The 27,756-nt window shown below is 38.1% G+C and overlaps 1 protein-coding gene, 1 long non-coding RNA gene and 2 pseudogenes across 6 annotated transcripts in view; 2 read left to right on the top strand and 2 right to left on the bottom strand.

Annotated features, from left to right (window-relative positions):
* LOC123585331 (ankyrin repeat domain-containing protein 26-like) overlaps positions 1 to 27,756 on the bottom strand; it is a 184,263-nt gene that overhangs the window by 61,763 nt on the left and 94,744 nt on the right. For 4 of the 5 annotated variants that reach the window (XR_006706072.1, XR_006706073.1, XM_045453367.1 and 1 more), the window contains one exon: positions 22,274 to 22,440. Coding sequence is in view for 2 of the 5 variants with exons in the window: in XM_045453367.1 (XP_045309323.1) it covers positions 22,274 to 22,440 (167 nt within the window). In the remaining 3 variants the exon portion in view is untranslated. The other variant, XM_045453372.1, reaches the window with a different exon arrangement.
* On the bottom strand, positions 3,122 to 16,735 carry LOC123585336. Its single transcript, XR_006706095.1, has 4 exons — positions 16,629 to 16,735; positions 14,605 to 14,638; positions 13,889 to 14,024; positions 3,122 to 3,969 (listed from the first exon to the last, which is right to left on the bottom strand). It is a non-coding gene; the product is annotated as an uncharacterized LOC123585336 (long non-coding RNA).
* LOC123585335 lies at positions 7,482 to 10,501 on the top strand (annotated as a pseudogene).
* Positions 12,334 to 12,817, top strand: LOC123585332 (annotated as a pseudogene).

Raw genomic sequence — 27,756 nt, forward strand, 5'->3', positions numbered from 1 at the left:
AAGGCCTGAAATAAAAGATTAATAAATCTGACTACACTTAAAAATTGAGTTTATAGGGGCGCCTGGGTGGCGCAGTCGGTTAAGCGTCCGACTTCAGCCAGGTCACGATCTCGTGGTCCGTGAGTTCGAGCCCCGCGTCGGGCTCTGGGCTGATGGCTCAGAGCCTGGAGCCTGTTTCCGATTCTGTGTCTCCTCTCTCTCTGCCCCTCCCCCGTTCATGCTCTGTCTCTCTCTGTCCCAAAAATAAATAAACGTTGAAAAAAAAATTAAAAAAAAAATTGAGTTTACAGTAGATATCGAATACAGCTACCTCACAGTAAAATCCTTAGCTCTGCATATACTAGGACAGATCAAATTTCCTAAAATTCTTCTTTCCTGAGAATATTTCATAGATATCTACTTTGCTACCATTTCTATAGTCAGTTATAAGAATTATATCTATTGATAACTGACAAATCTAGGCACTGTACTATAATAGAAACACTTCTACATACATCAATGAACTCATTTGGCTATCACAATTCTAGAATGGAGAGATTAAAATGGTGAGCTGCAGGACTCTCCCCAGGTCTTCTCACTCCACAACTAGTGCTCTTGCACCAACCACTGCCACTTCTCTAGTGTAAATACACAAGGACGAAAGAAGTCTTGTATTTCAAAACACTGATAGGAAATAAGGTGACATTTATACATCTCTTAGAAAATCATGAGATTATTTACTGCTGCAATAACTTGTATTTCCTCTTCATGTTGAAAACAGTAATAAATATAAAAGAGGGGAAGTACACTCAACTATTTTATTAGGAATAAAATACCTATCAATAAATTATCATTAAGTATATACCACAGCATACCATTGTTATCAAACGTTCCTTGTAATGAAATAGGATGCTACTTGAAGCAAAACTGTTACCTTTCTCAAAAGTAGACTTGATACCGAAAATATGATCAGTGAACTGGCTACACTCGTCCTCCTGTCCATTAGCAGAAGTGTTCAACTAACCTACTAATATATCAAGGCAGTGAAGTAACTGTTCAAAACCAAAACACATGTTGCTAGAAGCAATAGTTTTGAGATTAGGGAAAGCTCATCAATGACTAACGAAAGTAATAAAAGCCTCTCCTTTGGACGAGGACATTATGAATGTCACTAGTTGTTGCAGACAAATGCATTTAATCAAGAATATTATTTTATCCAGTGAGGCAAAAATGCCACCGTCCCCCATGCCCCTCCGCAAAATATATGTGGTTTTAAAATCCTCTATAGTTTCCATGATGAACAGAGTTCAGTTTCATATATATATATATATATATACACACACACACACACACACACAACACACAAGGAGATAAAAATAATAACTAAAAAATAGAATGTATACAAATACATACACACATGTACTTCAAAATAACTAAAGAAGATACCTTTTCTTATGAGCCATTTCTAGCTCCTTTTGCTTGCAAAGGTGATTGTTTAGACTTCCATCTTGTAAGACTCTGGCCTTCTGTTCTGGAGAAAGTTGCCACTGAGTGTTACTGCGCTCTTCTACAACCTGGAGACACATTTCATTATGATTCTGGTCTCATACCGTTAAAAAAAAAAAAAAGGTCAAAAGCTGAAGAGGAGAACTTTAAAAAAATGTTCAAAAGAACATAATCCCATGTTTTAATTTATTTTAAACCTAAATAATATATCTTGAGTCAAAGGGATACTATAAAATATATATGTATAATATTACACTATGTAATATGGATGGAAATACAGTTTTTATCAAAAACTGATTTACCTGATTTTTTGTGGCCTTCAATTCCATGTTTAGCGTTCTAAGAGCGAGTTCAACTTGTTTTGTTTCAACTTCTTTCTTATATTCGTCTTCTTTTCTTCTTAACTTTTCCCTAATTTTTTCATATAACATATCAGCATTTCTTCTTTCTTCTTCTTCTTCTTGTTTTAAGGTACATCTGCAATTACATGTGCTTCTTTTAAAATTTGCTTTGTTAGACATAAAAAGTTCATTTTATGATCTGGTTCCACATAAGTTGGCTTATTATCCAAATGAAAAACTTCTATGTTCTCCAACTGTTTTCCTTGTAGGGCTCATGTTTTTAATTTCTCAGTTCAATCTCTTCCACACCATATATACAGTTGAAAAGAAGCCAGGAGAAAGCATTATGCAACTTAGTTTTAGTCAGTAATAACTCTGATAGATGTTGTAGGAAAGGAAGTTTGAAATTATTCAGGAAAGTTAGAGTTGAAATTTACCCCTTTACCCATACATATAACTATTCCTCCATAGGATAGATAATTCAGTTACTCATTAAAAAGAGAAGTTGCTGTCTATAAGCAAGTTTATCAATTCACTGGAAATAAAATTTCCACTTGACGAAACCTTACAGATACCTCTAAAAATGATGTGCAGTGAAAGACAGCATCTGTGGATGTTGTTTCCACAACATACACATGCAGATTACTGTCATCCAAGACTAGGCTGACGAGTCTAATATCTGTTGCCTATGCTTTTTGTTTCTTCTTCCACAACACTTGCAACTTACCTTGTTGATGATTACCTACTTTAGGAATCACTTAAACATCCCTTCTAGAACAACACAGGATACGTATTAATTAAGTAAACAATAAGGAGTAATATGACCTTTCAGCATACACTTTTGAATTAATTTTATCTACCTATGACAGAGATGTTGAAAAAACTTCTCAGTAACCACTTTCCGTATTACTTTTTTTAATGTTTATTCATTTTTGAGAGAGAAAGGGAGAGCCCATGCAAACAAAGGAGGGGTAGAGAGAGAGGGAGGTAGAAAATCCGAAGTGGGCTCTGCACTGACAACACACAGCTCGATGTGGGGTTCGAACTCACAAACCCTGAGATCATGACCTGAGCCAAAGTCGGACGCTTGACTGACTGAGCCACCCAGGCGCCCCCATTTTACTTTGTTAAAATTTTTTATTGAGACAGAGATGACGCAAGTGAGTGAGGGTGGAGAGAGAGCAAGAGAGACAGAATCCCACGAGGGGCAGACAGAGAGGGAGAGACAGAGTGTGAGAAGGGGAGCTCACCCGAAGCGGGGCTCGTGCTCACCCAAAGCAAGGTTCAAACTCACGAGATCATCACCTGAGCCGAAGCCAGATGCTTAACCAACTGAGCCACCCAGGCACCCCCACTTTACCTTTTAACCCCTGCATGTTAAGAAGCAAACGGAATCAATTTTGGGGAATTTTACTGTCTTGAGAAAAATGACCATTTTATACTCTGTTGGTAGGTACAGAAAGTAATATAAACTTTCCTGAGAACAATTTAAAAATATGGAACAAAGACCTTTTGTGAAATTTTTATACTTTAACCAGATTATATTATATTGAAGAATTGATTCCAAGTGAGTAATCAGACATGTAGCAACAGATTTCTATAAAAGACATTCCTGACAGCATTGATTAAAATACAGAAAGATGAAAAACAAGCAGAATTCAATCTCTTAAATAATGATGTTTCTTGGACTATGGTGGACTTTTATATGGCCATTAAAATTGTGATTTGGAATATACATTAAATTATTAGAAGTATTCACTGTTAAGAAATTGCTGTGTTATTTCCAAGAATCGCATACCTCGCAACACTAAACAAGTATTCTTTCCGGGAAAATCCCATAAGGTAGGTCAGCAATTACAAAACTGCCCCTACACATCTGTAGTATAAAAGGAAAGAGCTGAAATATTTCCTTAAAGCCAAGATGCTATACCTCAAACTGTAGAATTCATGTTCCCATTCCACTTTTTGATGCTCTAACCGTGATAGCATGTCTTTGGCTTCTCATAGCTCATTTTATAGTGCACTAACCATTTTTTCCATTTTTGTCATTTTTCCTGTAAGAAGTTTACAGTGATTTTGTTAAGTTTCCATAATTTCTCATAGGAAACAAGTATATCTTGGATTTTCAAGAAGCCAGCATAATCTGCATCAGAGAAGAAACAGAAATAAAATATATGAGTACTTTTTGCATATACAGGACTGTGCATCTTCAATACACTCATTCACACATTGAATAAATATATACCTTCATTGGAAGATGTTATACTCAGCTCTACACATACAATATAGAAGACCCCTGGCTCTTGATTAGCTTAAAGTCTAGTGAAGGAGAAAGACAACTCAAATGGTAATTCTAAATTCAGATAGTTCCTATTAGAAGACAGAGTTCTGTGACCATAATTTGATCTAGATTGGGCCCAAGGAAGATAGATGTCCCTGAGGAAGAGATAACTATACTGAGGAATGAAGGATGAGCAGGAGGCAATTAAGCAAAGGAGGAAGACAAGCACTCTCGACAGTCTAGAGCATGTGCCGAAGTTCCACTGTAATCTGCTTCTGACCAAGGTGGGGTAACACGTACTGATTGATCTTCCTACCTGAAGCAAGCAAAAACAAAACAGACAAAATACAATTTTAACATGATTTTCAAGACATGGAACTTCAGACAATGAAGGACAATGATCCCTGAAAACAAAACACGTTAGCCTAATACGTATGCCCAAACTCACTGCCTTGAGAGAGTTTTCAGGATATGACACAGGAAACATAAATAATTTAAGTAGATTTAACCAGACTCCTTGAGTCGAGGTGGCAAAACTGAGAGTCTGGTGAAGTCAAGACAGATAGAGACGACAGGTCAGCATCCAGGAGAGGAGAAAGCAGGACACAGAAAGAACCCTGGGCATCTGCACAGGGTCCCCTTTGGCTATTCAGCAGAGTAACAACCGGTGCATACATGGAAGGAAGTAATCAAGGGAAAAAAATCTGAAAAGAGTAGAGGGAACACTGCCTGGTGCTCCCACAGCACAAGGAACAGTATCTATTCACATTAGCTAAGATCGAAAAACTCATAATTTGCCTTAGGCTGATCACCACTCTGGATTCATCCAATAATTCATAAGAGCAAGACTAAAGGATCCAACTGTTTGTAAGTAACTTAGCTATAACTCCAAACAAAGCATGAAAAGATAACTAGAGGCATAGAAGATATTGTTTTCAAAACCAAATAGCACTTACAGAGACGTAAATTATGTTAGCCATGAACAATACGATGGGTAGGAATAAACACATATTAGACATCACAAAACAAAAGACTGAAGTTTAACATTGGAAACCTGGGAGAAAACTTCAAGTGGGAAATACACAATTGCCCAAAGAGGCAGGGGAAAGGGACAGAGAAAAAAAATGGCCCAAATCTTCCTAAACTTCATGAAAATTATAATCCCACTGACCCAGAAAGGATCTGTCTAGGAAAGAAGAAATGGAAGTCAACTCTTGTAATTTTCCTAAACTATATACGATGTGGTATAACATTACTGGAAGGGAAACTGTGATGCTGAAGCCATAGACTATAAACCCTAAACCAACCACTAAAGCAGCAAAACTGAAAAGTTCTAGCTAGGAAGCCTAAATAAATAAGTGAATAAATGAATGCATGAATAAATGAATACATGAATAAATAAATAAATGGATAAAACTGAATCATAAAAATTACTCCATTAAAAGAAAGCGGAAAAAGAAGAGAACGGGAACAAGGAGCAGATAGGACAAAAGCAAGTCAAACAGCGTGATGACAGATTCAAATCAACTATCTCAAAAATCACAGTAAATGAAAACGGTCTAAAAGCCTCAACTAAAACGCAGACTATCAGAATGGATAAAAAAGGAAGACTCAACTATATGCCACCTATACAAAATGCACTTTAAATGTCAAGACAGAAATTTGTTCGAAAGACAGAAATATGATACACCACACTAACACTTGACCAAAGAAGGCTGAGCTAGAGTGGCTCTATGAATAGCAGACAAAACAGTTTCAAGCAAAAAATTATTACCAGCAATAAACAACAGGTCATTGTATAATCATAAAAGGGTCAATTAAGAGCAATCTTAAATGTTCATGTATCTGTTAATAGCTTCAAAGTACATGAAGCAAAAATTGATAGAACTGAAAAGAGAAATAGGCAAATTCACAATTATAATCTGATTTTTCAATAGGCTCAACATCAGCAAGGGCATAGTAGACTTGGCCGCCACTATTCTTCTCAAGGATCTATGGAACACTTACCAAAAAAGACTATGTTCTGGGTCAAAAATAAATCTTAATAAAAGGAAGAAGTCAAGAGGCCTGAAGTCATAATAGTGTGTTCCCTGACCACAAAGCAATCAAATCAGAAATCAAGCACAAAAATATCTCTGGAAAATACTCAACTATTTGTGAACTACAGAACACATCGAAATATCCCCTGGGTCAAAGAAGTAATGAAAAAAGAAAAAAAAATTAGAAAGGATTCTGAACTGAATGAAAATGAAAACATAGAATTTGTAGAGTCCTGCTTTAGTAGCACTCACATGAAGACTGATAGCACTGAGTGTATACATTAAAAAAGAAGAGGGAAGTGCGGAGCTCCTTGCTGCTTTTGTGGCTCCTCCCCCAGCTTCCCGAGCACCCCGCCCTGCCCCACCCCACCCTGGCAGTGGCTGGAGAGCAGGTGCTTTGTTCACACGCGCACAGTAGGCACTTGGGTGGGTGGGGGCGGGGTCCGCCACCTGCAGGGAATTGAAGGTGGGAGAGTAGCTGTAGGAGGCCACCCCCCTAGACTGAGGTGCGCATGGGCCGGGCCCCAGGCTCTGCTGGAGCGGGAGGCGGCGGCGGTGGCAGAGGCATGGTCCTCTGGAAGGGAGAGCCCAATGCCTGTGCACCTGTCTCCCCTCCCTTCCTCTCCGCCCCTGCCATGGGTTTTGTGTTCTAGCTCCCCATATTTTTCTCACTACCTACATCATCACCCTTCTTCCGACTTCGCTTCCCACCTTCTTGCGACCCTTTCTCTCACTTAAGCCTCAGTTACTCAGGCTCTTTTCACCCTAGTCCTGCTGGAGACTTCATATGCCAGCAGTCTCTTTCATGGGATGTCCCCATCCTTCCCCTCTCCCCACATCCTATTCTGGGCTGATGGCAGCCAGAAATCCTTCCTATTGCGTTTACCGGCAGTTTCCACCTGGCCCTGAAGCTTGGTGCAGATCAAGTCCACCACACCCACGCTGAGAAGGACCCCTAGGAGAACCACTTGTCCCATGGTGGTATTGGACAATATGTTCTCGATTTTCCTCTGGTTGCTTGTTTTAGTCTGAGTATTTGTTACTCTCCACCACTATACTTTACAAACGTATGTTTTGGTTGCATGACAAGGAGTTAGAAATGAGCCAGAGACCATTCGCAGGTAAGGAGAAGATTTAGACATTTAGGACTAAAGGAAGAAAGGAGAAACAGAATGTTAAAAAGGTTAGATTCTTCAAAGTATTTTGATATCTTTTGTGATCTGAGGAAGTGGAGATTACTGAGCCTACACAGATTGACATTTTGGGAAAATTTCACGATGCTTGATTTGCTCTTGGAGTAACATGAACACAAGTTATCAAACCTGCATATTCTCTCAGTTGGAACCAGCTGTGTATCTGAATGTTCACTTCCATCAGAACTTGTATCAGAGAAAGAATGGGAGTCTGGTTCAACGAAAATGGCTACGTCCGGGACCTGAAAAGGGTCATTCTTTTTCCTAAGAGTGTATATGGCCATTTTAGAGGGCACAGATCAGGATTTTTACAGTTTACTTGGAGTATCCAGGACTGCAAGCAGTAGAGAGATAAGACAAGCTTTCACGAAGTTGGCATTGAAGCTACATCCTGATAAAAAACAAAAAACAAAAAACAAAAATGAATAACCTGGGGCGCCTGGGTGGCTCAGTCAGTTGAGCGTCCAACTTCCGGTCACTGGGGTCATGATCTCACAGGTCGTGGGTTAGAGCCCCGTGTCGGGCTCTGTGCTGATGGCTCGGAGCCAGGGGCCTGCTTTGGATTCTGTGTCTCCCTCTCTCTCTGCGCCTAACCCACTTGCATTCCATCTCTGTCTCTCTCAATAGTAAATAAACACTAAATAAATAAATAAATAAATAACCAACCAACCAACCAACCTACCAACCAAATGAATAATCCTAACGTACAGAGTGATTTTCAAAAATAAATAGAGCATATGAAGTACTCAAAGATGAAGATCTGTGGGAAAAGTATGACAAATACGGAGAAAAGGGACTTGCAGATGATCCAGAAGGTGGCCCGTATGAAAGCTGGGATTATGATCGTTATGATTTTGGTATTTATGATGATGATCTTGAAAGCATGACATTGAATAGAAGAGAAGTGGATGCTGCTGTTCATTCTGGAGAATGGTGGTTTGTGAACTTTTACTCCCCAGGATGTTCACACTGCCATGAATTAGCTCCCACATGGAGAGACTGTGCTAAAGAAGTAGATGGATTACTTCGAATTGGTGCTATTAACTGTGGTGATGATAGAATGCTTTGCCGAATGAAAGGAGTCAATGGATCTCCCAGCCTCTTCCTTTTTAGGTCTGGAACGGCCACAGTGAAATATCACGGGGACAGATCAAAGGAAAGTTTGGTGAGTTTCGCCATGCAGCGTGTTAGAAACACAGTGATGGAATTATGGACAGGAAATTTTGTTCACTCCATAGAAACTGCTTTTGCTGCTGGTATTGGCCAGCTGATTACTTTCTGTTGCAAAGGAGGAGATTGTTTAACTTCATAGACACGACTCAGGCTCAGGGGCATGTTGGATGGTCTTGTTAACGTAGGATGGATGGACTGTGCCACCCAGGACAAACTTTGTGAAAGTCTGGATATTATGACAAGTACTACTGCCTATTTTCCTCTGGAGCCACATTAAATAACAGAGAAAAGCAGCATTTTGTTCCTTAATTCATTGGATGCTCGAGAAATATATTTGGAAATCATGCATAGTCTTCCAGATTTTGAGCTACTTTTGGCAAATACACTAACGGATCGATTGGCTCATCATCGGTGGCTCTTATCGTTTAGTTTCGGAAAACATGAAAATCCAAATGATCCTGAGTTGAGGGAACTAAAAACTCTACTCAAAAGTGAACGTATTCAAGTTGGCAAGGCTGACTGTCCCTCTGCGCCAGACATCTGTGGTGATCTCTCTGTATTTCAGCCATGTCTAGCAGTATTTAAAGGACAAGGAACCAAAGAATATGAAATTCATCATGGAAAGAAGATTCTATATGATATACTAGCCTTTGCCAAAGAAAGTGGTAATTCTCATGTTGCCACACTTGGACCTCAAAATGTTCCTGCCGATGACAGGAACCGTGGCTTGTTGATTTGTTTGTGCCATGGTGTCCACCATGTCAAGCTTTATTGCCAGAGTTACAAAAAGCATCAAAGCATCTGTGTGGTCAGCTTAAGTTAGGTACACTAGATGGTACAGTTCACGAGGGACCCTGTAACACATATAACATTCAGGCGGATCCAGCAACAGTGGTATTCAACCAATCCGAGGTTCATGAATAAGAAGGACATCACTCTACTGAACAACAGATCTCGGAATTCATAGAAGATCTTAGGAACCTTCAGCGACCTCCCTGACACCCACCACTTTCAATGAACTAGCTAAACAAAGAAACCATGATGAAGTCTGGATGGTTGACTTCTACTCCCATGGTGTCATCCATGTCAAGTCCTAATGCCAGAATGGAAAAGAATGGCCCGGACACTAACTGGACAGTTACTGTGGGCAGTATAGACTGCCAACAGTATCATTCTTTTTGTGCCCAAGAAAATGTTCAGAGATACCCTGAGATAAGATTTCCCCCCAAAACCAAATAAAGCTTTTCAGTATCACAGTTACAATGGCTAGAAGAGAGATTTGGGGTCCGGGATTTCTACCTCAAGCATCCACAAATCTAATGACTCAGACTTTCGATGAAAAAGTTATACAAGGGAAAAATCGCCGGGTGATTGAATTCTATGCTCCTTGGTGTGGACCTTGCCAAAATTTTGCTCCAGAGTTTAAGCTCTTGGCTAAGACAATGAAAGGAAAAGCGAAAGCTGGAAAAATAGACTGTCAGGCTTAGGCTCAAACATGCCAGAAAGCTGGCATCAGAGCCTATCCGACTGTTAAGTGTTATCCCTATGAAAAAGCAAAGAGAAACATTTGGGGAGAGCAAATAGATGCCAGAGATGCAAAAGCAGTCGCTGCCTTACTAAATGAAAAATTGAAAAATCTCCACACTCATGGAGAGAGAGATAAGGATGAACTTTAATGATGTGAAGATGAAGAAAAAAGAGAAAAGGAATTCTAACCCATGACATCAGAGGATCATCTTTGTAGGATGTCGCTACATTCTGGGTCAGAATAAAGGAACATTATCTCGGAATTGTAATTGCACCGTCTGAATTAGGTACAACATTGGTATAAATGAAGGGTCTGCAAGCTTTTTCTGTAAAAGGCCAAACTGTAAATATTTTAAGCTTTGTAGACCATGTACTTTTGTCACATAGTACTTTGTTTTTGCTTTGTTTACAACCCTTTAAAAAATCTAAAACTTTTCTTAGCTCAGGGCCATACACAAACAAGCCAAGCCACATTCAGTCCATGGGCCATAGATTGGAAATGATACTAAAACTGCCTGGCTCAACCAGGAGCCTTCTCTGTCAAGTACATACATGTCTAGGGTCTATTCCTTAAAGTTTTGTGGCTGGCCTGAAACGAAATAACTTGGTATTTAGTTACCTGTCTTAAAAATTGTGTGAAATGGATTGTGGCCATAGTTTCATTAAAAAAAAAACCCACAAACACACACACACACACAGAATGTGGCAAGCAGATACCTTATTTTCATGGTGTATTATAGTGAAGAGATTTTCTTCTTTTTTCTTTCTAAAGGTTGAAGAACTGATTTTAATTTTTCACAATTGAGAAAAATTTTGGTAAAATAATGCCAATAGATTTCTACAGCATCTAGAAGGAGAAGAAGAAGCAGCAGCAGCAGGAGAGGAGGAGGAGGAGGAAGAGGAGGAGGAGGAAAGAGGAGGAGGAAGAGGAGGGAAGGAGGAGAGGGAGAGGGAGACAGAGCAGGAAAGGGAGAAGAAGAAGAAGAAGAAGAAGAAGAAGAAGAAGAAGAAAAAGAGGAGGAGGGGGGAGAACGAAGAAGGAGAGGAGGAAGATGAGAGGAAAAAGAGGAGGAAGAGGAAGAAGGGGATGAGTAAGAAGAAAGGTCTGAAATCTATGACATTGGGTTCCACCTTTTGAAACTAGAAAACGAAAACAAATTAAACCCAAATCAAGCAGAAGAAAGGACTAGTAGAACTCAAAGACAAAAATCACATGAAAGAAAGCAGAAAAACGATAGAGAACAATCAGTGAAACCAAATGCTTTCTGGAGGTGAAAAAAAGGGATCAATTTCTACCAAGACTGATCCCAAAATGAAGAGAAACAAGGGAAGTATTAACAATATATCAGAAATTAGTAAATGTAACATTACTGGAGATTCACAGATACGAAAAAAGGAACAAAGTAATATTATGAACTTTATATAATTAATTTGACAACTCAGATGCAGTGGGTGAATCCCATGAAAGACAGAAATGATCAAAGCTCAATCAAGAATAAGGGGTGCCTGGCTGGCTCAGTGGGTAAAGCTTGTGACTCTTGATCTCTGGATTGTGAGTTCAACCCCCACTTCGGGCTCTGTACTGACAGCTTGGAGCCTGGAGCCTGCTTCAGATTCTGTCTCCCTCTCTCTCCGCCCCTCCCCAACTCATGCTCTGTCTCTCTCTCAAGGGTAAACATTACCAAAAAATTTAAATTTAAGATATGTTATTTACAACTGCACTGAAAATAAAAAATAATCACAGTTAATATCATAAAAGACAGAAAGACCTATACATTAAAAACTACAAAAACTACTGAGAAAATTTTAAAAGACCTATATCAAGGGAGAGATATATACTCTGTCCAGGGGTTAAAGATTTCAATATTGTCAAGAAGTCATTTATGTGTGGGACATAAACCCACACATATGTGGCCAACTGATTATGACAAAGGAGCAATGGCATAAAGTGGAGAAAACACAGCCTTTTCAATAAATGGTGCTGGAACAACTGGATATCCATATGCAAAAGAATGAACTTGTATCCATACTTTGTATCATAAATAAAAAAGAATAAAAAATGGGTCATAGATCTAAATGTAAGACCTAAAACTATAAAACTTCTAAAAGAAAGCATGAGAGAAAAGCTTTGTGACCTTGTGCTCCGCAAATATTTCTTAGATATGAAAACCAAAAGCAACAATCATACAAGAACAAATGAATGTGTAAATGACTTCACCAAAAAGAAAAACTGCTCTTCAAAAACACGGTTGAGAGAAAGAAAAGTCACAGACTGGGAGAAGAAAAACCTTGCAAAAAAAGAGAGGTGAGAAAAGAACTGTATCTAGCCCTTTCCACCATCTTTCTGTGCCACCATCATGATGCATGTGAATGTCGTGGCAGATGCTCCCCAAAGCATAACAATACTGAAAAGAGAAGCAAACGCCAGGTCCTTACTAGGCCATGCTCCAAAGACATTGTCCACTTTCTAACTGTGATGACGAAGCATAGTTACACTGGTGAATTTAAAATCATTGATGATCACAGAGTTGGGTAAATTGATGTGAAACTCACAGGTAGGTTAAGCAAGCATGGAGTGACTGGCCCCAGAATTGATGGACAATGCAAAGATCTAGAAAAATGGCAGAATAATCTTCTCAGTTTGGTTTCATTATACTGACCACCTCAGCTACAGTCATGGACCATGAAGAAGCAAGATGAAAACACACAGAAGGAGAAACCCTGGGATTCTTTTTCTAGGGATGTAATACATATGTGCAAATAAAATGCCTCAGTGGAAACAACAACAACAACAACAACCACAAAAAAAAATAAAACAAAATAAGGAACTGTGTCTAGGATATACAAAGAATTCTGAAAACTCAAAAACTAAGAAAACAAACAAACAAATTTTTAAAACAACCAAAGATTTGGACAATTCAAAGAAGATACACAGATGGCAAACAAGCACATGAAAATATGCTCACCATCATCAGTTATTAGGGAGGTGTATATTGAAACCATAATGAGATATATACTCAATATCCATCCGAATGGCTAGGATTTAAAAAGCTGACAATACTAAGTGTTCATGAATATGTATGTAGGAATTGGTGCTCTCACAGACTGCTGGTGGGAATGGAAAACTGTACAACTCCTTTAGAAAACAATTTGGCAGCTTCATAATAAGGGAATATAAAGGGACATGAGATTTTTAAGGGTGATGAATATGTTAACTGTCTGGATTATGGTTATCGTTTCATACGTGTAAACATATGTCAAAACTATCAAATGACACACTTCATATATGTGCAGTTTACCTAACTAAAGCTGTTGGAAACAAAAAGCTCTTTCACAGGAAGAACGTCTAAAACAGTGCATAAGACACAGACGGAAAGAAGGATGTAAAACCATACAAGATGAAGCCAGAGGACTGTGGCCTTTAACCTAATAGCAATGAGAAGTAATAGCTAAGCTTTAAGCAAGGGGGTACCATGATGAAAGACACATTTTTTAAAACATATACTAATTATGGTTGCAGTGTAGACCAAGGTCCTGGGAGGTAGAATGGCAGGGAAAACAGTCCTGAGGTTATTTCAGTCATCTAGGAGAAAAATAATGACCTGACCTGGGTGAAGGCACAGAAGAGAAGCAGAGTTAACAAACACATTAGATGTGCCATTCCCACTAAGAAAGGTACAGTAGAAATGATGACTCTCTGGCTGAGAGGATACAATAGTTCTCCTTTTATTTTAATATAAAACATATTTCTGAGATGAGCAGCTCTATAATACAGCAGTGCTCTATGGTGCAGTAGTAGGCAAGGTGTGCACATATTACTACAGCAATATACGTAAAAAGGCTTCCTACCTTTACAATCCATGCCAAGTTGTTCAATCAGCAACATGAAATTCTTAGAGTAAGGCAACTCACAATGCTCTGAAGCTGTTTCAGATGACTGAATGAAGACGACAAGGTCATCCATAGAAGTAATTTGCTTTTTGACCTACCAATGAATAATACCATTTCAAAATGTCCCCCAAATATTTATAAAATATACTAGGTGTAGAGAAGTGATAAATACCCATATTTTTATAAAAGCAAAAACAGGGGCATCTGAGTGGCTCAGTCGGTTGAGCATCCGACTCCATTTTGGCTTAGGTCATGACCTCAGGGTTCCTGAGTTTGAGTCCCACGTTGACCTCCACAATGACAGCATGGAGCCTGCTTGGGATTCTCTCTCCTCCTCTCCCTCGGCCCCTCCCCCACTTGTGCGTGCTCTCTCTCAAAATACATTTTAAAAATAAGTGAATAAACATTTAAAAGCGAAACCACAGAGACTTTTTAAAAGAACGGAATTTTATCAAAAAGACACTGTTATCCATAGCTAGTATTTCTAAGTAACTTTTTCACAGCAAATGTCTCTACAACAAAGGAAGATTTTCTATTTTTTCACTACATCTTTCATAAAGTATTTTTTTTGCCACTGAACGATACTCCTAACAAATATGTATCAAAATAATACAATAAAATAAAAATAAAATAAATAATAAATAAAATAAAATTACAATCTCTATTTTGCTTACCTTGTTCTTTTTCTTAGAAATTTTCTTTGCAGGTCTGAAAAAACCCAACAATTCTTTTCAGGCAAATATTAAATACTTAAAATACAAAGCATATCCAAACCTATTGTTTCTGATATAAAATCTCTGCACTTGAAACTAATTTTCTACAAAGGGGATTAAACAACAGAGTAACATTAAACAACATAGAAAATACACTACTGCTAATATTAACAAAGGATTAGGTGTATCCAGTTGTAGTATATGTGCTGATGAAGCAAGCAAAACAAAGTACTAAAGTTAGGTAAAAACTAACAAAAGCAAAGGAAAATCCTAATGCTACTTGCATTATTTGATAGGAATAATACCATTGTTTGTGTTGTTGTCATTTTACTAAAAATAAGCTTTTACTGGCACTAACACCTACTTGGAAAGTGCCAGTTAAGTCCCTATATGAAAGAACCCCTTTTTAACAATCATGATATTAACGTGTTGAAGACTCACCATGCAACTACTCTCTAGGCATTACTATGAACACTTTACATGTCTTCAAGGTATTTGAAGCCCCACAACAATCCTATGAAGTAGGTTATTATATTAGGTATTTTACACAGGAAGAAAATACACAGAAAGTTGAAGTGACTTGCCCAAGAAGTCCTAATCGCTGGCTAATAACAGAACCTGAATTCAAACCCAGGAATGTGCCTTCAAAGCATATGTTTTATACTATGTGGTTAAAGTAATACTCCAGTGTTTCTAATTAATATGACAGCAAATGAATCTATATTATGATTCGATTTCTAGGTATAGTGATACATAACAATTTCTGAATCTTACACATTTTTAAAGAGACTTTATACTTGGCAAGATGGGAAATCTACTTTCAATAAACTAAAGATTTGCTTCTTCTAGAGAAGTTCCTCAACAGGCATGCATTCATTCATTCATTCATTCATTCATTCAACTGTCTATTCCCACATTCAACACATACTTATTGAGCATACAATCTGTGTCAATGGCACTGTTGGTACAAGAGGCATGGTTTTTGTAATTTAGAGCTCTCTAGTCTTAAAGGAATAATCTGTTATGGATTACTAGTTCCTTTTCCAATTGTAAATAAACAAAATCTTCCCCTTTCCCCAGAATCTAAATAAATATTAACTTAATAGAACCAGATACTTTAAAGTCCCTAAGAAAATCATAACTATTTGTGATACTATAAAAGGCACTGGATATCTAAAATCATCAAGGAAGGATTAGTTTTATTCAGAATGGCCTCAGTGTTCACATACATTTATGACAAGTGTATGTGTGTGTGTGTGTGTGTGTGTGTGTATACACACACACACACACATACACTTATATATACATATAGAACTCATACACATATATTTATATATACATATAGAACTTACACAGCCATATATATACATGTATATGTATATATATATGTATATATACTTGCATACATACATATATATTTTTAAATCTGCACATTCAATTATATGAGAATACCCCATTGTGGAACCAATTCAGAATAAACCAACTTCTTCCACAAAATTACATGAATAAGAGAACTAAAGGCAATTACTATAATCTTTAAAAGAGAATGTAATACAATCAACAAACTTCCTAATGTTTGGAAACGCAAACAAAATTAAATTAACTAACCATGTCTATATCTATTGATCATTTCCAACACTATACATACTCTAAAAGCTCCCATCTTAAAATAAAAAGAGAAAGAAAATGCCTTTGCAATTCACATTCTTTTTCAGTTATCATCCATTTCTCTATTATCTTTCCCAATTAAAATGCTCTAAGGAGTTGTTTACACTTACTCATCTTCCATGCTTCCATGGTGACTACTGAAACTGCTCCTTGACAAAGTCACTTATCCTCATCATAACTTTTCAAGCAGGGTGTTTGATATGTTGAGTATTTCTTGCTTTAGCTTGGACCTACCTACACTACAGCATTTTATTTCCACAAAAGGTAATCGCTGCTAAAATTCCTTCACAGGCACATAAAGAATTTATAGATTTTACCTGCTTTCATGCTGATCCTTTTCACTGAAATGGCTGCCATCATTCTTTTGTAGTGGACCACCAGTTAGGGAATCTGCCTTCTGCAACACTGGTGTGATCACAGATCCATTTGAAGTCCGTTTTTCCTTTTCACCTTTCTTTAACTTCTTCATATGTAAACCAGGCTCCCTCCTTAAAAAAACAAAGCCATTAAAAAGCCATAAAAAAGCCAATATTTTCTAATAATTTTACTGATAAAGAATAAAAAGACAATTTTCATCAAGTTCTGAATTTTACCCATCTGACTTAAGTTGATTAATTCAGAGAACAATGCTGAAGTACCAACCATACACAAGGAAATACTCATCTGTTGCTTCAAACACAGATAAATATACAATTAGAATACAATGTGATTTGTAAGAATGGACATGTGAAAAGCTGCAAGTGAGGACAAGAAAGGCTTTATTGAAGAGGGAAAATAAAACAGCAGAGGTCACCAGGGAAAGAAACGGGAGAAAACCATTTTCTTAGAGATTAGAATGTGAGCACAAAGATTACACAGATGGCATCTAGGTGCCTTGAAAGGAAAAAGTATAAGCTTCTGGGAACTTGGAAAAAGGCATAAAATACATGGAAGCAAGTAGTAAGAGATCAGTCAGGAAAGAAACTCTGAAGAACCTTGAAGATTACACTAAAAAGTTAGAGTTCATTGCCTAAAGGCAGTGACTCTTAGACATGGGAGTAATAACTAGATTTGTGCTCTATTTTTGGCTTTGCTTTTAAATATAAGAATGCTTAATTTCAACAAAGTTTTAAAGTAGCATGAGGTCCATATAACATGAAAGAAGAAATCAAGGAAATATCTTAGGGGAAAACTACTTTTAAAATACCCATATGTCAGAGCGATATCAGTATCATAGCTGAACAAGATGTACCTTGTTGCGTCTCCCCACCTACAACTGGCATCTTATCCACCCACAGGCAAAACTGCCTTTGCAGGAGCTGTGGGAATCTAGCACCATTTTCCAAGGGACTGAGGAAAAGTCTTGCCTACCTGTGCATCAGGTAACAGGCATACGTACTACAGTCTAACTTGTGGACCTAGCAATAGCCCATAAAGTGCCTCCAGCTCCTCCCTCTCAGCCACATCTGGGAGTCCCTCCCTAGAAAACACTGTCTAGGATAATAGCCCGCAGATGAGAGAGCCTTTTTGGAAAACCAGGTGTTCTGCAGAGAATTTCCAGCATACCACTGGAGCAAAACAATCAGGTTTGAACACACTGAAGAGGTAGTCATTAAAGACTGGAGGAGGTGACTGATACTTCAAATGCAAAGACAACAATGCAAAATTGCAAAGAATATAAAATATCAAGGAAATATGATACCATCAAAGGATCACAATAATCTTCCAGTAATCAATCGGAAACACATGGAGATCTGTAATTTATTCAAAAGAGAATTCAAAAATAGCAGTTTTAAGGAAACTCAGTGAGTTACAAGAAAAACACAAAAAGCCAATTCAGTAAAATCAGAAAAACACTCTATGAATAAAATGAGAAGCTTAACAAAGAGCTGGAAATAGTAAAAACTAACGAAACAAAAATCCTGGAGCTGAAGAGTATAATGAAGGAGATGAAAAAAGCAAGAGTGATCACTGACAGGAAATGGATCAACCAAAAAAAAAAAGTGAATTGAAAGACAGGAACTATCAAATTATCCAGTCAGCAGAGAACAAAGTAAAAATAGTGAAAAAGAGTGAGGAAAGACTATGTGACTACAAGCGAACCCTCATAAGGCTATTCGCAACTTCTCAGCAGAAACCTTCCATGCCAGGAGGCAGTGGGATTACATATTCAAAGTGCTAACAGAAAAAAGACTACCAATCAAGAATACTTTACTCAGCAAAATTATCCTTCAGAAATCAAATCAAATAAATACATTTGATACACCGCATTAACAGGATAAAAAAAATTATATCATCATCCCAGCATGTGAGGAAAAAGTATTTGACATAATTCATCTTTTCAGGATAAAAACTCTCAACAAAGTGGGTACTGAATTGTCACACCTGGACATAATGAAGTCCAATATGATAAGCCCATAGCCAACATCATATGCAGTGGTAAAAAACTGAAAACTTTTATTCTAAGTTCAAGAACAAGGCAAAATTTCTCACTTGACCATTCCTATTCAACAGGATAGAGGAAGTCCTAGTCAAAGCAGTCAGGCAGGAAAAGGAAATAAAAGGCATCAAAATCAGAAAATAAGAAATAAAACTGTCTTTGTTTGCAGATGATATGTTCTTATATATACAAAATCCTGAAGATACCACCAAAAAGCTGTTCCAAGGATGAAGCATAAAAAATCAACATAAAGATGCAGGGGTGCCTGGGTGGCTCAGTCAGTTAAGCTTCTGACTTCGGCTAAGCTCATGATCTCGTGGTTTGTGGTTCAAGCCCCCTATTGGGCTCTGTGCTGACAGTTCAGAGCCTGGAGCCTGCTTTGGATATTCTCTCTCTCTCTCTCTCTCTCTCTCTCTCTATCTCTCTCTTTCTCTCTGCCCCTCCCTTGTTCACACTCTGTCTCTTCAGCCTCTACTACAAAGCTGTGATCATCAAGACAGTATGGTATTGGCACAAAAACAGACACACAGACCAATGGAATAGAATAGAAACCCCAGAGGTGAACCCACAAATGTATGGCCAACTAAACATTGACAAAGCAGGAAACAGTATCCCATGGAAAAAAAAGACAGTCTCTTTCTTCTGGGAGAACTGGACAGCAACATGCAGAAGAATGAAACTAGACGACTTTTCTTACACCATACACACAAATAAACTCAAAATGGATGAAGGACCTGAATGTGAGACAGGAAACCATCAAAACCCTAGAGGAGAAAGCAGGAAAAAAAAACCTCTTTGACCTCCGCCACAGCAATTTCTTACTTGACACATCTCCAAAGGCAAGGGAATTAAAAGCAAAAGTGAACTATTGGGACTTCATCAAGATAAAATCTTCTGCACTGCAAAGGAATCAATCAACAAAACCAAAAGGCAACCGACAGAATGGGAGAAGATATTTGCAAATGACATATCGGATAAAGGAAGGGCTAATATCCAGAACCTGTAAAGAACTCACCAAAATCCACACCCAGAAAACAAATAATCCAGGGAAGAAATGGGCAAAAGACATGAATAAACACTTTTCCAAAGAAGACATCCAAATGGACAACAGACACATGGAAAGATGCTCAATGTCACTCCTCATCAGCGAAATACAAATCAAAACCACACTGAGATACCACCTCATGCTGGTAAGAGTGGCTAAAATGAACAAATCAGGAGACTACAGATGTGGGCGAGGATGTGGAGAAACGGGAACCCTCTTGCACTGTTGGTGGGAATGCAAACTGGTGCAGCCACTCTGGAAAACAGCGTGGAGGTTCCTCAAATAATTAAAAATAGAACAACCCTATGACCCAGCAATAGCACTGCTGGGAATTTACCCAAGGGATACAGGAGTGCTGATGCATAGCGGCACATGTATCCCAATGTATACAGTAGCACTTTCAACAATCGCCAAATTATGGAAAGAGCCTAAATGTCCATCACCCAACGAATGGAGAAAGAAGATGTAGTTTATATATACAGTGGAATACTACTTGGCAATGAGAAAGCATGAAATCTGGCCATTTGCAACAACGTGGATGGAACTGGAGGGTATTATGCGAAGTGAAAATAAGTCAGGCAGAGAAAGACAGATACCATATGTTTTCACTTATATGTGGATCCTGAGAAACTTGACAGGAGACCATGGGTGGTGGGGGGGGGACGGGGGAAAATAAGTTACAGAGAGGGAGGGAGGCAAACAATAAGAGACTCATAAACACTGAGAATAAACTAAGGGTTGATAGGAGGTGGGGGAGAGGGGAAAGTGGGTGATGGGCATTGAGAAGGGCACCTGTTGGGATGAGCACTGGGTGTTGTATGGAAACCAATTTGACAATAGATTATATTTAGTTAAAAAAATCACAAAATCAGCATCAAGAGATCAGTTGCATTTCTAAAAAATAACAATGAAATAGCTGAAAAAGAAATATAAGGAAAAAATCCCCTTCCCCAAAACACCAAAAAGAACAAAATACTTTGGAATAAAATTAATCAAGGACTTTCTGAAAGATAGGTACAGTAAAAACTACAAGACATTGGTAAAAGAAACAGCAGAGACACAAACAAATGGGAAGATACCCCGTTGTTTATGGATTCGAAAAATTAGTATCATTAAATATCCACATTACCTGAAACCAACTACAGAGTCAATGCAATCCTTGTCAAAATTCCAATGACCTTTTTCACAGAAATAGGAAAAGCATTCCTCAAATGTGTAAGGAACAAAAAAGACCCCAAATAGCCAAAGCAATCCTAAGAAAAAATAACAAAGCTGGAAGTATCACACTTGCTGTGTCAAACTATTACAAAGTTATGGTAATAAAAACCGTACGAAGTTGCACAAAAACAAACACAAAGATGAATGAAACAGAATCAAGAACCCAGAAATAAACCCATGCATAAAGTCAACTAAAAACCCATGCATAAAGTCTCTTTGTTAAGAGACCCAAGAATACTCAAAAGAGAAAAGGTAATCTCTTCAATACATGATGCTGAGAAAACTGGATATTAACATGCAAAAGAAGAAAACTGTGCCTCTACCTTACACCACTCACAAAAGTCAACCCAAACTCAAATAAAGACTTCTATATAAAATCTTAAATCATAAAAGTCCTAGAAGAAAACATAGGATAAAAGCTCCGTATTTCAGACGGACCCAGTCCTGGCAATGAAACCATTGGAATAAAGGGATGACCTACCTGACATATTTTTCTCATGTAATATTATTTATTTTTGACAGTGACAGAGACAGAGCACAAGCAGGGGAGGGGCAGAGAAAGAGGGAGACACAGAATCTGAAGCAGGCTCCAGGCTCTGAGCTGTTAGCACAGAGCCCGACGCAAGGCTCAAGCTCGTGAAGTGCAAGATCATGACCTGAGCCGAAGTTGGACGCTTAACCAACTGAGCCACCCAGGTGCCCCGACATATTTAAAATTTTGAAATACACTGCTAAATTACCTTTCAGAAAGGAGTTACCAATTTCATCCAGCCACAGTGTCTGGAAAAGAATGTCATTTTCCTCACATTTCCTAACTTTGGTTATTTTTTTTAATAAAATATTTATCACTATGACTGCAAAAAATGGTATCTCATTGGTGTTTACATTTTTCTCATTAGCGCGTAGGATGAAATATCTCCACGAAAAAAAACGAAAATTGTTCATCATGAACATTAGCTCAAACTAGAAAAATTTGTTGCATAGGAAAATAACAATTACCTACTATTTATTTTTTTTTTCTTTTTTTTTTTTTAATTTTTTTTTTCAACGTTTATTTATTTTTGGGACAGAGAGAGACAGAGCATGAGCGGGGGAGGGGCAGAGAGAGAGGGAGACACAGAATCGGAAACAGGCTCCAGGCTCTGAGCCATCAGCCCAGAGCCTGACGCGGGGCTCGAACTCACGGACCGCGAGATCGTGACCTGGCTGAAGTCGGACGCTTAACCGACTGCGCCACCCAGGCGCCCCAACGTACTATTTAAATATTGCTATAGGCTTACCTATCAGAATCTTTATTTTCTGTAATAGGCAATTGATGGTTATCAGTTTTTCCATTCTGTCTTTGTGGAATTAATCCAGCAGCCGCAGCACCATGTATGTTTTCTGATACTTCCATGTCACTTCCTCTGTGCTTCTTTTTTTCTTCAACCTTTAATGGAACTTGATACTAAAGGTAATTGTTACTTTAGTCAATAAAAAGAAGTTTTTTTCATTAACTTTATCAGTTGACACTTAGTTTGTCATAAATTCAATGGAGGAAAATATTCTGTGTTTACTTTATCATTACAAGTAATTGTAATTTTTATAAACTCTGCTTCATTTCTGTTGGAATTAAAAAAAAGCAGAAGTTACCAAAATTTCTAAAAGGGCTTTCTTAATTTTGTACTCTTACTCATATCCACACATTGCTACCGAGAATTCCCCACCCCCCCCCACCTCATCTGACCAAGAGATACAAAGAAATAAAAAGACAAGAGACAAAATTTGTCCTTTTCTATCCTTACCACCTGGGTTTTACACAACAGCCAGATTTAAAACATGGGACATGGAGGTGCTCCAGTAACAAAAACAGGAAGCTTTCCTCTTTCTGCACGGAGCTATTCTTTCCCTGACTGCCTTTTACAGTTCTTTTTCTTTTGGATCCTAAGGTTCTCAAAAAAAGTGACAGTGTCCCCTAAATTTATGAACCAAAGTTTGCCACAACACAAAAGGAACAAAGTGAAATGGACGTTAGGGTGGAATTCTGGGAAATTAGTAACGCTCTCCGAATCTCACATTCAATAACCATAAAACTTTACAGGGAGAGGGTATAAAAGTAATGATCACCTTTAATCCCATTTGCTACTGATAACACTAGTAAAACTCAAAAAGGTTAAATGATTTGTCCCAAGTTCCTAAAGTGGCATTACCTAGCATTTTATGGCACCAAAAGAGATGATATGATTCTTGAATGCTGAATCAGAGAAATGACCACAAATTCATTAAATTAATCAGATGCATGAAAAGTGTGACTTTGGCACAGTAAATTAATACCTTGATAGGGGACGAGGAGATTAGCTACTTATTCTTTTAAAGGAGGGTATCTCTAGATTTTGTCTATTTCTAAAGTCCACACATCTCAAAACTCAGTTTTCTCCCTTGGAGTTAAATACTGAAGGTTTGCTGAAGGTTTATGCTACCTACATGGTAAAAATCATACAGGCCAGGGGTGCCTGGGTGGCTCGGTCGGTTGAGCGTCCGACTTCAGCTCAGGTCATGATCTCACAGTTCGTGAGTTCGAGCCCCGCGTCGGGCTCTGTGCTGACAGCTTGGAGCCTGGAGCCTGTTTCCGATTCTGTGTCTCCCTCTCTCTCTCTCTCTCTCTCTCTGACCCTCCCCCGTTCATGCTGTGTCTCTCTCTGTCTCAAAAATAAATAAACGTTTAAAAAAAATCATACAGGCCAAAAGGTATCATACTTTATTGAACATAAAGTGAAAGTTTGACTCAACAGAAACATCTGAGAATGATGATTAAAAAATGTGGAAAAAAGGGGTGACAATACAAATAGCTGTTATTAAACCTACCTCAAAGAGGTCATGTTGAAATTCTAAGTTCCAAGATTGTGAGTAAAGCAGACAAGACTGCCTATATTTGTAGGGAATAAGCTTAGGAATTCCCTGAGCCTGCACTGATGGGTTAACCAGGCATAGAAAATTAGAAAGCCATAGGATGCTCACACCCAAGTTTGGGTAAACAAGATTAGATATCTAGGTATAGAGAGGGCGGGGCAAAGGCTCCAGGACAAAGGTGTGTGAGGTAAACAAGAGTAGATATTCAGGAGGACACACTCCCCAATTTAGTACTATGGCAGAAAGCTGCTTTCACAGGAAGGAAGGACCAAATGAGGTAAACGGGTAAATAGGGCTATAGGCTGTAGGCTGCAGGGTGAAGATGCCCAGAGGAGAGCTAATTAGCAAAAGAAAGGTGCCTTGAGGATCCTGAGGTAGCATCTGTCTTCTCCCCTAGACTAGTTAAGATAAACAGAGAAGCTGCCTCAGGTCAGCTGTTAACAACCATCTGCCAGGGGCCAGGATTTTGTTTTATATTGACCCAAACCCCTAACACCCTATATCTTCAAACCCCCTTTCCCTCATGCCCATGAGTTCATGTTCACAGATTGTCTCTTTGTGCACATCCATCACCATGTTTCGAAGCCTTCTGATCCTAATAAAAACAGAGCAAGGACCCTTAATCGGGGCTCATGTGTTCTCTGGGACATTAGCTGTCTCTCCCATTGTAATCCTGCATCTCGCCGCTGTCTTGCTAGACAAGCAAGAACCCTAGACCCAGAGTCTACACATACTGAAGCAATAAACAGATTGCTTTAGCTAGGAACATTTGTTTATATTCCTTCTCTTAGTTATTGCTTCTTTCCCATTTTATTGTTTATGGAAATGCAATTTATATTTAAGTCAATATATGTTTAAAAAACCTGGAAATTATTATGTTTTTTAAGCAGTTTCCTTATGGTTATTCTGGTTCATGAGGTCACATGGTACTTATATAGCTAAGTTGGTTTCCCAGTTCATATACTACTTGGAAGACTGACACAGAAACTTTAAGGAAAACAAATCATACGAATGTTTTCCTGAACTCCTATTTGTTAGATAGCAGAAATAATCTATTTCCAGACACAATTACTTATTTAGACAATTCCATTTTATGCAACTCTTGTTCTCTTAAGTGGAAAATCAGAATGGATTAGATAATTGCTAAAGAGAAAAAACAAGGGTAACAGCAAGGCAGACCTCTATCTCTCTTGGAAGTTGAACTTTCTCTCTTTCCAAAGACAGGAACTCTATTTGAGACATGCCTATATCATTCTTAAACCTTTGCATATCTTGATGTAATTCTTCACTTAGATACACTTCAGATGCTGGAAAACTAGATGCTGAAGAAGAACTCACAATTTCTAATTCAGAATCAATACTTTTATAGTTAGGAGTACTGTCATTATCTGCATATAAAGGCTTCTGGAAAAAAGTCTTGTACTGGTTTTGTTTTCTCGTGTTTGTGACAGCAGACATATCATGCCTTTTTATTTGAACCATGTGTTTCATCACATCACAGCAGGCAAGCCACAAATCAAAAAGGCTCTCTGAATCACTAGACTGAGGTCTAATTTACAATCGGTGGTATTTTGGTCCATATTTTTTGCCATTTGCATATCAAACTCTTGGCCTTCTTTCACTTTAAATGTAACTAGTGGTTTCCTTGCTTTTTTATTTTCTATATCATTTAAAAAATACTCATTGTTGTTAAAAAGATGCTCAATGTCTGGTTTGTTCTCATTTTCATAGTCTGATTTACTTTCTTTCTTTCTTTAATATGAAATTTATTGTCAAATTGGTTTCCATACAACACCCAGTGTTCATCCCAACAGGTGCCTCCTCAATGCCCATCACCCAGCCTCCCCTCCCTCCCATCCCCCATCAATCCTCATTTTATTCTCAGTTTGTAAGAGTCTCTTATGGTTTGGCTCTCTCCCTCTCTAAGGTGTTTTTTGTTTTGTTTTGTTTTCACTTGCCCTCCCCCATGGTCTTCTGTTAATTTTCTCAGGATCCACAAAAGAGTGAAAACATATGGTATCTGTCTTTCTCTGTTATGACTTATTTCACTTAGCATCACACTCTCCAGTTCCATCCACATTGCTACAAAAGGCCATATTTCATTCTTTCTCATGGCCAAGTAGTATTCCATTGTGTATATAAAGCACAATTTCTTTATCCATTTGTCAGGTGATGGACATTTAGACTCTTTCCATAAATTTGGCGATTGTTGAAAGTGCTGCTATAAACATTGGGGTACAAGTGCCCCTACACATCAGCACTCCTGTATCCCTTGGGTAAACTCCTATCAGTGCTATTGCTGGGTCATAGGGTAGATCTATTTTTCATGTTTTGAGGAACCTCCACACTGTTTTCCAGAGTGGCTGCACCAGTTTGCATTCCCACCAACAGTGCAAGAGGGTTCTTGTTTCTCCACATCCTCGCCAGGATCCATAGTCTCCCGATTTGTTCATTTACCCACTCTTGACTGGTGTGAGGTGATATCTCAGTGTGGTTTTGATTTATATGTCCCTGATGATTTGTTTTCTTTTAAAGAAAGCTTAGAAGGTGACTGGCAAGCATATTCTGGGGACCCAGAGTATGAATAAGAGAGAATGACATTTTCAAGACTAGGCTCTTTTTGTTCAGGAAATGCCTGAAATACTACTGAGACAGACACTCCAAATGCATCTTCTTCCTCACAATCAACTACAGTATCAGTCCAATTCAAAGGTATTTCCTTTCAGTTGGTTCCTTCTTAGAGTGACCCCATGGTGGTTCTTCTTCAAGATGAGTAGGAATGCTGTATTATTAACAAATTTCAACAACTTCAGCTTTCATTACTGGTGATGAGTTTTAAGCTATTTTTCCAGTCTAATATGTCTTATTTGATCCACATTTCCTCAAAGTTTTGCATAGAAGCATTTCTTAAATATACAGATATATCATGCTCCCTATCACATTCCTTATTCATTGCTGGTTCTTGAGTCATTTTTTGCAGTTGCAAAAATGGATGGTTAATTTCCTTGTTTTGATTTTCCAATGTCTTTTCTGCCAGGATACATGTTTGTAAAAACACCTTATCTTTAAGTAATCAAGTATGGACAAAGAAAAATGAGAAAATAATTACAATTTAACTGGTAACTTTCTTAACCTATGTTTAGCTGTTCCCAAGTCACTGGATTGTAACTTCCTGTAAGAAGTGAAAACTAACTTGCCTTAGCCTAAGGCAGAAGAAAAATATGAACTCATAAACTTAACTTTGTCAGTTTTTGGAACTAAAAAATCCATTACGTGTTAAATCGACCAAAAAATAAGTTAGATGATTTTTAATGTTACAAACCTTAAAAACTATTTAGCTTACCATCTCTTATAACGAGCACTAAAGTGCATTTGAGTACTTTTTAAAGATTAATAACTAGAGAATTGGAAAACTTTAAACTAGTAGCAGCCAAATCAATTAATATCAAAGAGAAAGAAATGTGCTGGCAGTGTGAATCGGATTAAGATTCTCTCTCTCCCCTGCCCTCACCGACCCACGTGCTCTGTCCTCTCTCTGTCAAAAGAAATAATTAAAAGAGAAAGAAATCATAAGGAACAGAAAATAAATTTACAGGATAGTACCCTATTTATTGAAAAATATCTGTGCGTAAGTGGACTCCCACGATACAAACCCACCTGGTTCAAGGGTCAACTGTATACCTATATGATGTCTCCACTAAGAGATTACCGGAACTTAACATAGTGCCAAATTAGGAAATCAAAACCCCATTCCTACTTTCCCATTCTTTTCTGGACACTATAGCCATTTTATTGGCCTTCAGACAACTTCACATTTAAAACAAGTATTTTCTTGGGGGGCCTGGGTGACTTAGTCGATTAGGCGCCCAACTTT

Source organism: Leopardus geoffroyi, chromosome C3 (genome assembly GCF_018350155.1).
Source record: "Leopardus geoffroyi isolate Oge1 chromosome C3, O.geoffroyi_Oge1_pat1.0, whole genome shotgun sequence".
Lineage (NCBI taxonomy): Eukaryota > Metazoa > Chordata > Mammalia > Carnivora > Felidae > Leopardus > Leopardus geoffroyi.